The sequence below is a fragment of the Salvelinus namaycush genome, chromosome 8 (assembly GCF_016432855.1).
Source record: "Salvelinus namaycush isolate Seneca chromosome 8, SaNama_1.0, whole genome shotgun sequence".
NCBI lineage: Eukaryota > Metazoa > Chordata > Actinopteri > Salmoniformes > Salmonidae > Salvelinus > Salvelinus namaycush.
In genome coordinates, this window is record NC_052314.1 from 253,910 (window position 1) to 267,232 (window position 13,323).

The 13,323-nt window shown below is 42.2% G+C and overlaps 1 protein-coding gene across 1 annotated transcript; it reads right to left on the reverse strand.

Moving 5' to 3' along the window:
- Positions 1–4,246: 4,246 nt before the first annotated feature.
- On the reverse strand, positions 4,247–6,094 carry LOC120051623 (protein NLRC3-like). The gene has a single exon (XM_038998520.1). It carries the CDS (start codon positions 6,092–6,094, stop codon positions 4,247–4,249), a length of 1,848 nt encoding a protein of 615 aa, XP_038854448.1.
- Between the last annotated feature and the right edge of the window lie 7,229 nt (positions 6,095–13,323).

A 13,323-nucleotide genomic window follows, 5' to 3' on the forward strand; every position in this document is an offset into this window, starting at 1 on the left:
TAACCGGAGTTGATAAATAGCATCAGTGGTGTTACAAAGGGTCTTGATCTACGAAAGCAGTCTCGTTACTAATCAGAAAAAATATAAAAAAGAAAAAAAGGTCATAGTACAACTTCTATCAGGAGAAACAGATACTGAGTGATTGGCTATACCTATAGAGAAATTGTGAGTCGAAGAACATACTCTTTGGGAACCAACCAGGTCAGCCTACGCTAAGGTAATTAACTGCTTGTTGTAATACATAGATAAGGCATTAAGAGTTCAAGTGTTTTGATGATTATTGATGTTTTATTATATAAAGAAACTGTAATGACGTGTATCACTGTGTGCTTTGCAAACATTGAATAAAAAGTAGAAACTAGACCCAAAACCCCAGGGGAGAGAACACCTCTGACACTCCCGATCTGGGGGAGCAAATCTAGTTTCTACACAAAAGACAATTTAAGGGATTGGACAGCCAACTCATTTATATTGTAAAAGAAAAGTTACTCTGTATTAATATTCAAGCAGTATTAACCGACGGGTATAGGCATTAAATCGTAGAGGAAAGCGTGTGTCTAGATACAAGAGTATAAAAGGTAAAGGTACTCTAAGTCTGATATTATCTAAGATCCCGAAACAAAAACACTAAAAGGCAATTCTCCGAACGAAGGGTAGGAATAAACAAACCGGGTCAGTCCGGCGGAACTGTGAATCATCTGTTTGCCGGATGATATAAGAACTCGAGTGATACGACTTGCGTCACTCTTGACGGGGGACCCTGTAAGGTCTACTCAAAATCCCCTACCGCGACATTATTCTGGCACCACCCGGCCAGGTCTCTGACCTCCTCCCTATAGGCTGTCTCGTCGTTGTCGGTGATCAGGCCTACCACTGTTGTGTCGTCTGCAAACTTAATGATGGTGTTGGAGTCCTGCCTGGTCATGCAGTTGTGAGTGAACAGGGAGTACAGGAGGGGACTGAGCATGCACCCCTGGGGGGCTCCAGTGTTGAGGATCTGCATGGCAGATGTGTTGCTACCTACCCTCACCACCTGGGGGCGGCCCGTCAGGAAGTCCAGGATCCAGTTGCAGAGGGAGGTGTTTAGTCCCAGGATCCTTAGCTTAGTGATGAGCTTGAGGGTACTATGGTGTTGAACGCTGAGCTGTAGTCAATGAATAGTATTCTCACATAAGTGTTCCTTTTGTCCAGGTGAGAAAGAGCAGTGTGGAGTGCAATAGATTGCATCATCTGTGGATCTGTTTGGGCGGTATGCAAATTGGAGTGGGTCTAGGGTTTCTGGAATGATGGTGTTGATGTGAGCCATTACCAGCCTTTCAAAGCACGTCATGGCTACGGACGTGAGTGGAACGGGTCTGTAGTCATTTAGGCAGGTTGCCCTTGTGTTCTTGGGCACAGGGACTATGGTGGTCTGCTTGAAACATGTTTCTATTACAGACTCAATCAGGGACATGTTGAAAATGTCAGTGAAGACACCTGCCAGTTGGTCAGCACATGCCCGGAGCACACGTCCTGGTAATCCATCTGGCCCCGCAGCCTTGTGAATGATCACCTGTTTAAAGGTCTTACTCACGTCAGCTACGGAGAGCGTGATCACACAGTCGTCCGGAACAGCTGATGCTATCATGCATGCCTTAGTGTTGCTTGCCTCGAAGTGAGCATAGAAGTGATTTAGCTCGTCTGGGAGGCTCGTGTCACTGGGCAGCTCGCGGCTGTGCTTCCCTTTGTAGTCTGTAATAGTTTGCAAGCCCTGCCACATAAGACAAGCGTCGGAGCCGGTGTAGTATGATTCAATCTTAGCCCTGTATTGACGCTTTGCCTGTTTGATGGTTCGTCGAAGGGCATAGCAGGATTTCTTGTAAGCTTCCGGTTTAGAGTCCCGCACCTTGAAAGCAGCAGCTCTACCCTTTAGCTCAGTGCGAATGTTGCCTGTAATCCATTGCTTCTGGTTGGGGTATGTACGTCAGTCACTGTGGGGACAACGTCCTCAATGCACTTATTGATTAAGCCAGTGACTGATGTGGTGTAAAAAAAAAAAAAAAAAGTGTACTCCTCAATGCCATTGGAAGAATCCCGGAACATGTTCCAGTCTGTGATAGCAAAACAGTCCTGTAGTTTAGCATCTGCTTCATCTGACCACTGTTTTTATAGACCGAGTCAATGGTGCTTCCTGCTTTAATTTTAGCTTGTAAGCAGGAATCAGGAGGATAGAGTTGTGGTCGGACTTACCAAATGGAGGGCGAGGGAGAGCTTTGTACGCGTCTCTGTGTGTGGAGTACAGGTGATCTAGATTTTTTTCCCCTCTGTTTGCACATTTAACATGTTGATAGAAATTTGGTAGAACTGATTTAAGTTTTCCTGCATTAAAGTCTCCGGCCACTAGGAGCGCCACCTCTGGGTAAATGGTTTCCTGTTTGCTTATTTCCTTATGAAGCTGACTGAGTGCGGTCTAAGTGCCAGCATCTGTCTGTGGTGGTAAATAAACAGCCACGAAAACTATAGCTGAAAACTCTCTAGGCAAGTAGTGGCCTGCAATTTATCACAATGTACTCTACTTCAGGCGAGCAGAATCTAGAGACGTCCATAGATTTCGTGCACCAAAAATTGTTTACAAATATGCACAAACCGCCCCCCCTCGTCTTACCGGAGTGTGCTGTTCTATCTTGCCGGTGCAGCGTATATCCCGCTTGCTGAATATCCATGTCGGCATTCAGCCACGATTCCGTGAAACAGGATATTACAGTTTTTTGAAGTCCCGCTGGTAGGATATTCGTGATCGTACCTCGTCTAATCTATTCTGACTTACTTCAGCTTATATGTGGGATCCACCAGAGCAGCTGAAAGCAGTCCCCCTGCAGAGTCTCCTGGGTGATTGTAGCTCAAGTCCAGCTCTTTCAGGTGGGAGGGGTTTGACCTCAGAGCTGAAGACAGAGCAGCACAGCCCTCCTCTGTGACCAGACAACCAGACAGCCTACAGAGACACACAACAGATGTCTAGGTTGATGTACTGGTGTCAATCATCTTGTAGGTCACCCGTACATTTGTCCATGACATAAACATTGTGATGAAAATACTAAGCTCAGTACCGACCTGACTGAAACAGCTGTACTTACCCCAGTGTGTAGTTTACAGTCTGGATCCTCCAGTCCAGCAGACAGCAGTGTAACTCAGCTCAGTACCAACCTGACTGAAACAGCTGTACTTACCCCAGTGTGTAGTTTACAGTCTGGATCCTCAAGTCCAGCAGACAGCAGTGTAACTCAGCTCAGTACCAACCTGACTGAAACAGCTGTACTTACCCCAGTGTGTGTAGTTTACAGTCTGGATCCTCCAGTCCAGCAGACAGCAGTGTAACTCCTGAGTCCTGCAGGTCATTGTCTCTCAGCTCCAGTTGTTTCAGTTGTGAGTTGGGTGAACTCAGGACTGAGGCCAGATCTGAACAGCAACCCTCTGTCAGACCACACTGACCTAGACTAGAGGGCAGAAGAGCACATGATTAACACATGTTTAAAACATCCACATAATAACTCATACTGAAGATATTTAACTCACACTATTGTCTGTATGTTGCAGAGTGGACTGCTTAGTCCAACACAGAGCAGCTCCACTCCTCTGTCTCCCAGGTCATTGTAGCTGAGGTCCAGTTCTCTCAGGGGGGAGTTTGGTGTCTGCAGAGCTGAGGCCAGAGTCTCCCAGGATTCATATGTGAGTTTACAGCCAGCCAGTCTGGAGAGAGGAGATATTTTGATACACTTAAATATGCAAACCTTTAACAATAATGAGATGCATTAAGACAATAACAGAAGGACATGATTCGACTATGTTAAAAACATACTAACCCACTCAAGATATTTAACATACGTTTCAAATATTTATCACATTGTATGTATGTTTCTGCATATTTACCAAGATGTTCAAATAATGTTAAAAACATAATTACTACAAATATATAAACACTATAAAGACAGTGGATACTGAAGATATTTAACTCACACTAGTGTCTGTATGTTGCAGAGTGGACTGGTTAGTCCAACACAGAGCAGCTGCACTCCTCGGTCTCCCAGGTCACTGTAGCTGAGGTCCAGTTCTCTCAGGGGGGAGTTTGGTGTCTGCAGAGCTGAGGTCAGAGTCTCACAGGATTTATTTGTCAGTTTACAGTGATCCAGTCTGAAGAGAGGAGATAATCTGTTAGATATACAAATCCTTCATTATAATGATACTGTAAACATCAACTCAATAACAGAACTTACAGTGCTCTCTTGCAGGTTTTCACTACCGGCAGCAACCTCTGATAACCTTCCTCTGTTGTGTTGTATGTCTTCAGGTCAAACTCCTCCAGCACCTCCTCTGACATCAGTAACAGGTAGGCCAGGGCTGAACATTGGTCAGGTTCTAGCTCTGTTTCTGAAAGAGTTCCTGATCGCAGGGAGGTCTGCATATCTTCAACTAGAGAGTTGGCACCAAGTTCATTCAGACAGTGGAACAAGTTGATGATCCTTTCTGGTGAGGATACCCTTTTGATCTTGTATGAAAGGTACCTGACTGTTCTCTCAACTGTTTCCTCATTGGTCTGTGTTGAATTTCCTGTCTGTGTCAGAAGGCCTCGTAACAGATTCTGATTGGACTCCAGTGAGAGACCCAGAAGAAAGCGAAGGAACAGGTCCAGGTGTCCATTCTTACTCTTCAAGGCCTGGTCCACTGCACTCTCGTGTAAGTCAGACAACTGGATTGACTCCTCCTCATCATCCTCATCAGTAGGGACTGCTTTGGGGTAGAAAACATTTTCATTCTTGTCCAGACATGATTCTAAAACATGCACTGCTGCTAGAAACTCCTGAATGCTCAGATGCACAAAGCTGTAGACCTTGTCTTGGTACAGCCCAGATTCTTCTTTAAAGATCTCTGTACACAATGCTGAGTACTCTGATGCCTCTGTGACATCAAGGCCACACTCTCTCAGGTCCTCCTCATAGAAGATCAGGTTGCCCTTCTGCAGCTGTTGGAAAGCCAGCTTTGCCAGTTTCAGGATCATCTCTTTGTCTGACTGAGACAGTTCCTTTGGGTTTGTCTCTGTGGCTTTGTTGTACTTCTTGTTCTTCACAATGATTTGGATGAGCATGAAGTGTGAGTACATCTGGGTCAGAGTTTTGGGGACTTCATCCTTCTCTGCCTCTTTCAGCATCATCTCAAGGACAGTGGCTGATATCCAACAGAAGACTGGCATGTGGCACATGATGTGGAGGCTCCTTGATGTCTTTATGTGTTTGATGATTTTATTGGCCAGATTCTGATCTGTGTTCTTCTTCCTGAAGTACTCCTCCTTCTGTGGATCATTGAACCCTCGTACCTCTGTCACCTGGTCAACACACTCAGAAGGGATCTGATTGGCTGCTGCAGGCCGTGAGGTTATCCAGAGGAGAGCAGAGGGAAGCAGATTCCCCTTGATGAGGTTTGTCAGCAGCACGTCCACTGAGGTTGGCTTCGTGACATCACAGCACTTCTCATTGTTTTTGAAGTCTAGAGGAAGTCGACACTCATCCAGACCATCAAAAATGAAAACAGTTTTGGTTTCACCATCTTCAATGCTGTCAATCTCTTTCAGCTCTGAGAAGTAATGGGAAAGAAGTTGCATCAGACTGTATTGGTCCTTTTTCAGGTTCAGATCACGGAAAGGAAGAGGAAACATGAAATGAACGTCCTGATTTGCTTTTCCCTCTGCCCAGTCAAGGATGACCTTTTGCACAGAGACTGTTTTTCCAATGCCAGCGATTCCTTTGGTCAGCACAGTTCTGATAGGTTTGTCTTGTCCAGGTAAAGGCTTGAAGATGTCGTTGCATTTGATTGATGTCTCTTGTGTGGTTTGTTTCTTGAATGCCATCTCTAACTGTCTAACCTCATGTTCATTATTGAGCCCTCCACTTCCACCCTCTGTGATGTAGAGCTCTGTGTAGATGTCCTTTAACAGACTTTGGTTTCCATGGTGTCCAATTCCTTCAGATATGTGTTGGTACTTGTGTTTCAGATTAGCCTTAATGTCATGTTGGACTGTCAGCAGAGTTTGACCTGTAGGAAAACAATGAGAGTTGGGACTCATACGTTTGTGGGTGTGTTTTATAAGGGCCTCTGTACCGTTCTTTGTAATATTGTATGAAACACAGTCTTACTTCTTCTGTCCAGAAGGTTGTGTATGATCTTTAATGCATCCTCACTGTCCAAACTCTCCACTTCCTTATTGTCATCTGGTAATGGTTCCTGGCTGAAAGCAGGTGGCTGATCACTCTTCATTGATAGCAGGCTGGTTGTAGGTGACTCTGCTCTGGGCTTCTGGACACTGAACAAAACAGGGAGACAGATCACCTCATCAATATCACATCAATACCTCATCTACTTCATTTTAACAACTGTATAGTGGAATCCTGATGTTGCTTTATAAAGCTACAGTCTGCAATTGGTAAATCCATTTGGGGCTTTTAAATGAATGATGTAGACCTACATTTTATGTAATGTGGGAACACTTTTCTCTTTAGTTTATATCTTTAAGATAACTGTATATTTTACATTTCATCTCTTACCTCTTAGAACTGGTGTCTTGAGTCATTTTAGAGGCAGTGGTCTCCTCCTCTCTCTCCCCAGAGAGACTCATTTTAGAGGCAGTGGTCTCCTCCTCTCTCTCCTCAGACAGACTCATTTTAGAGGCAGTGGTCTCCTCCTCTCTCTCCCCAGAGAGACTCATGTTAGATGCAAGTCACAGCTCACTCAGCTACAATAAGAGATAACAGAACAGTCAATATTTCTGAACATTGTTGAATAACCATTAACAATGACAACACTTTTACTGTCTGTTGTCAAAGAGTTCAATCAGCGACTTCATACTGTATTTAAACATACACAGTCCAATATTATTTATTTGATTTGGATCCCCAATAGCTGACTCCATAACAACAGCTAGTCTACCTGGTTGGATCCCCTGACTCCATAACAACAGCTAGTCTACCTGGTTGGATCCCCTGACTCCATAACAACAGCTAGTCTACCTGGTTGGATCCCCTGACTCCATAACAACAGCTAGTCCACCTGGTTGGATCCCCTGACTCCATAACAACAGCTAGTCTACCTGGTTGGATCCCCTGACTCCATAACAACAGCTAGTCTACCTGGTTGGATCCCCTGACTCCATAACAACAGCTAGTCTACCTGGTTGGATCCCCTGACTCCATAACAACAGCTAGTCTACCTGGTTGGATCCCCTGACTCCATAACAACAGCTAGTCCACCTGGTTGGATCCCCTGACTCCATAACAACAGCTAGTCTACCTGGTTGGATCCCCTGACTCCTGGTTGGATCCCCTGACTCCTGGTTGGATCCCCTCACTCCATAACAACAGCTAGTCTACCTGGTTGGATCCCCTGACTCCATAACAACAGCTAGTCTACCTGGTTGGATCCCCTGACTCCATAACAACAGGTAGTCTACCTGGTTGGATCCCCTGACCCCATAACAACAGGTAGTCTACCTGGTTGGATCCCCTGACTCCATAACAACAGCTAGTCTACCTGGTTGGATCCCCTGACTCCATAACAACAGCTGGTCTACCTGGTTGGATTCCCTGACTCCATAACAACAGCTAGTCTACCTGGTTGGATCCCCTGACTCCATAACAACAGCTAGTCTACCTGGTTGGATCCCCTGACTCCATAACAACGGCTAGCCTACCTGGTGGAATCCCCTGACTCCATAACAACAGCTAGTCTACCTGGTTGGATCCCCTGACTCCATAACAACAGCTAGTCTACCTGGTTAGATCCCCATTAGCTGACTCCATAACAACAGCTAGTCTACCTGGTTGGATCCCCATTAGCTGACTCCATAACACATGGGGTCCACACACAACTAACTAAAAGACATTACAGACCTCGACTACAGTTTACATTGAAAGACGGTAGTAGAAATTATAAACATTTACCAAGTAGACATTACAGACTGTTAAAATAGCTGACAGGTATTTCTTCCTAACCCTTCGGCCTCATCAAGCAGCGCTTCAGAAAGACCAGAGTGAACACTTTGTCTGAGATTGCTGGTGTTGTGAAGAACAGCACAGTGACAGGGGTCAACATCCCACAGCTGGTTGGGCTGGAGGATGGTACGGTGACAGGGGTCAACATCCCACAGCTGGTTGGGCTGGAGGATGGTACGGTGCTGGTGGAAAGTTATGGCTGGCAACAACACCTGACTCCGATCTTCAGGCCACTGCCACAGATCAAGCAGAACCAGCACTTCAGGTGAATATCATTTTCATTGCATTGTATGAGGTTATTCTTCTTATCTAAACTTGGAGGTGAATTCATGTTATGCAAGGTTGTAATGTCTTCTCAATTGGTTTAGTTATTTCCTGTTTTACAGCTCCGATGCTCTGAAGCCTGGTGTTGTTGTCGCCAAGGAGCGTTGGGACTCAGTCAGGACCAGGTTTCAGCTGCTGCACAACGCTGACATCCTTCCTCCCATAGATGGTCTGCCTGTAGAAGCACCACCTGGACTCGACACAGCTAGACAAACTGATCTTTTTGAGAAGATCAGGGAGTTTTGCTACGAAGAAGCTATGGACATCACATGCCCTGCACCAAAGTCAAGGACAGGACAGAAACAGGCTCTCCGAATATAGATTCCCGTCTTCATGCGTGGTTCAGACGGACCAGTTCATCACTGGGGGAGAGTTCCCAGTCATCAGCACTATCTGCAGTGCCTCTATTCACATGACTCTCTCCTAACACACACCATACGTTGCTGCTACTATAAAACAAATGTATCCTGCTGCTCAGCCACTTTACCCTTGATTGTATACATATAACTACCTCACCTATCACCAGTATCACTGATATGCTTATTGATATTGTTCTTCCTCTTACTGTATATCTACATATAACTAACTCATCTATCACCAGTATCACTGATACGGTCATTGATATTGTTCTTCTACATACTGTATATCTACATTTAACCTGCTGAGGACAGAGGGTGCTATTTTCACTTTGGGGGAAAATCGTGCCCAATTTAAACGGCCTCGTACTCTATTCTTGCTCGTACAATATGCATATTATTATTACTATTGGATAGAAAACACTCTCTAGTTTCTAAAACCGTTTGAATTTTGTCTGTGAGTAAAACAGAACTCATTTGGCAGCACACTTTCTGACCAGGAAGTGGAAAGTCTGAAAATTATGCTCTGTTCAAGGGCCTGCCTATAAATGGGCATGATACGTATGAGTATACATGCACGTCATACACCTTCCCCTAGATGTCAAGAGGAAGTGAGAGAAGAAATGAAGTGTTTATCTTGGTCTGAGGTGGAATAAAAGCTCTTGGCACGACGAGTCAGCCATTTCCTGTTTTCTGGAAAGCGCGTAGATGGACCTGGAATTGCCGTCGGAAAGCTGTCGTTATAGGCGACTACTATCTCCGGCTTTGATTTTATTTGATACATGTCACAAAATCATCGTAAAGTATGTTTTTTCAATATAGTTTTATTAGATTATTGAAATTTTTTCGGGACGTTAGGCGTGTTGCGTTGTCTGTGTTTGTTGACGATGGAGAGCTTCGTGCCACTTGGCGAGTGTGCTTGCTAATTCAAGAGGGACAAAGGACATTCTAAAACCAAACAACGATTGTTCCCGACAAAGGACCTCTTGTACAACATTCTGATGGAAGCTCATCAAAAGTAGGATCCATTTTATGATGGTATTTCATATATCTGTCGAACTGTGTACTATTAGCTTTGCGCCCAGGTTTTGGGCACTATCTCGCCATAACCTAAGCCTTATGTCGTAATGAAGATATTTTTAGAATTCTAACACTGCGATTGCATTAAGAACTAGTGTATCTATCATTTCCTATACAACATGTATTTTTTTGTAATGTTTATGAATAGCTATTTGGTCAGAATAGGTGAGAGTCTAATAGAAATATCCGCACATTCTGGGAAAAAGATGCTACGTTAGCATAATGGATAACCACTGATTTCAGCTCTAAATATGCACATTTTCGAACAAAACATAAGTGTATGTATAACCTGATGTTATAGGACTGTCATCTGAGGAAGGTTTATGAAGGTTAGTGAAAATTAATATCTTTTGCTGGTTTATTCGCTAACGCTAACGTGCCTATTGCTATCGCTAACGTGCCTTGATGAATGAATGCGGTAGTGTGGTAGGCTATTGTAGTAAGCTAATATAATGCTATATTGTGTTTTTGCTGTAAAACACCTAAAAAATCTGAAATATTGGCTGGATTCACAAGATGCTTGTCTTTCATTTGCTGTACACGATGCATTTTTCAGAAATGTTTTATGATGAGTATTTAGGTATTCCACGTTGGTCTCTATAATTACTCTGGCTGCTTCGGTGCTATTTTTGACGGTAGCTGTGATGGTAGCTGCAATGTAAAACTGATTTATACCTCAAATATGCACATTTTTCGAACAAAACATAGATTTATTGTGTAACATGTTATAAGACTGTCATCCGATGAAGTTGTTTCTTGGTTAGTTTGGTTGGTTCTTGGTTAGTTAGGTTGGCTTTGTGCATGCTACCTGTGCTGTGAAAAATGTCTGTCCTTCTTTGTATTTGGTGGTGAGCTAACATAAATATACGTGCTGTTTTCGCTGTAAAACATTTAAAAAATCGGACATGTTGACTGGATTCACAAGATGTGTATCTTTCATTTGCTGTATTGGACTTGTTAATGTGTGAAAGTTAAATATTTCAAAAAAATATTTTTTGAATTTCGCGCTCTGCCTTTTCAGTGGAATGTGGGAGGAGTTCCGCTAGCGGAACGCCGGGGCCAGACAGGATAACTACCTCATCTATCACCAGTATCACTGATATGGTTATTGATATTGTTCTTCTACATACTGTATATCTACATATAACTACCTCATCTATCACCAGTATCACTGATATGGTTATTGATATTGTTCTTGTACATACTGTATATCTACATATAACTACCTCATCTATAACTGATATGGGTATTGATATTGTTCTTCTACATTCTCTATATCTACATATAACTACCTCATCTATCACCAGTATCACTGATATGGTTATTGATATTGTTCTTCTACATACTGTATATCTACATATAAATACCTCATCTATCACCAGTATCACTGATATGGTTATTGATATTGTTCTTCTACATACTGTATATCTACATATAACTACCTCATCTATCACCAGTATCACTGATATGGTTATTGATATTGTTCTTCTACATACTGTATATCTACATATAAATACCTCATCTATCACCAGTATCACTGATATGGTTATTGATATTGTTCTTCTACATACTGTATATCTACATATAACTACCTCATCTATCACCAGTATCACTGATATGGTTATTGATATTGTTCTTCTACATACTGTATATCTACATATAACTACCTCATCTATCACCAGTATCACTGATATGGTTATTGATATTGTTCTTCTACATACTGTATATCTACATATAACTACCTCATCTATCACCAGTATCACTGATATGGTTATTGATATTGTTCTTCTACATACTGTATATCTACATATAACTACCTCATCTATCACCAGTATCATAGAAAGAAAGTCCTGTGTTGTTCATAGATTTATCTAAAGCTTTTGACACTGTAGACCAAGCGATACTTTTGGGTAAGCTGTCGTCAATAGGACTGGGAGACTGTCATGAAACCAATGACAATCTAAAGGATAGAAGTCAGGCTGTTAGAGTCGACGGCTTCCAGTCAGAGCCATTGGAGTTGGTTAAAGGGGTCCCACAAGGTTCTATACTTGGTCCATTACTGTTCACTCTCTACATAAACAATATCGGTGATGAGATAAGAAAGTGTCAAATTCATTTATGTGCTGAGGACACTGTCATGTACTCTATCGCTTCAACGGCTGACCAAGCATTATCACTATTGGACAGATTTAAGATATTACAAGGGTCTTTTATACAGCTGAAACTTGTTTTAAATGCAAAGAAAACACATTTTATGATTTTTAATATGTTCAAAAAGTTGGTTGAAAATACCCTTGCACTTACGAGCTTAGATGGTTCTCAAAATAATCAGGTCTCTGCATATAAATACTTAGGGATATGGTTGGATTATAAACTGTCTTTTAAAATGCATATTGACAAACTTTGTAAACGGCTAAAAATCAAGCTAGGCTTCCTCTATAGAAACAGGACATGTTTGTCCTCTACAAATAGAAGACAAATTGTGCAAGCTACTTTTATGTATGTTATAGATTATGGGCATATTATGTATATGCATGCTAAAATCGCTGGATGCTACTTATCATTGCGCACTTAGGTTTATTACCGGTGCTAGCTACAGAACTCTGTGTTTTATATCAAAATGTGGGTTGGACTTCGCTGTCCGTGAGACGAGAACAACATGCTCTCGTGTTTGTCTATAAAGCACTTCTGAATAAGGTACCTTCTTATTTATCATCACTCATCAATATTAGAATTAGAATTCCTAAAACCAGGTCTCAAGCATGGATTACACTTGAGGCCCATGTGATTTCCACAGAGTTGGGTATGGCTGCCTTTTCCTGTTACGCTCCTTGCCTATGGAATAGCCTGCAGACTAAACTTAAACTTGAGACTCTTGTCCCCCTGTTGCTCATTTGAAATATTTATTGGAGCATTTTTATTGTTGTATTGCTTGTAACTGTTTTGGGTCATGCAAGTTATTGTGCTGTTTGTAGAATAACCTGTGTGTAAATGAAATCTGTTGTTGTATTTTATTTTGTGTTATCTGTGATCGTTTTGTTTGTCTTGTTTAGTTTTATAATCATTGTACCTAAACTGTATGTGCAGGGCCCAGCTGTAAAAGAGACCTTGGTCTCAGTCTGTGTTCCTTGTTGAAATAAAGATATAACAATATCACTTATATGGTTCGTGATATTGTTATTGTGCATACTGTATATTATGTAGTTCTTTCTCTACATTGACACTTGATATTTTTTTATTTATATTATTTATATTGACACGATCTATTTCTGATATTGCTACTATGTAAGTAACCATTTGTCTGTACAGTTTCCACCTTCTGTAGAGACCCATCCACTTAGCTAGATGTGGCTGGGGGATATAGCATTTCTATCACATGACCCATCAGTTTAGTGTCTGGATTAGCATCATCTAACATTTATACAATGTTTTTATCTGGACACTTTCTGTTTTCCTTGAATTGTTCCTTATTGTAGGCTACTACTTTTAGTCTTAATCTTTACTACACTACTCACTGTTTATCACATGACCTCACATGTGGATCCATA

Bases quoted from the DNA above. Each gene is read 5' to 3' on its own strand.
- LOC120051623 (XM_038998520.1), bottom strand. From the start codon at position 6,094: ATGAGTCCCAACTCTCATTGTTTTCCTACAGGTCAAACTCTGCTGACA.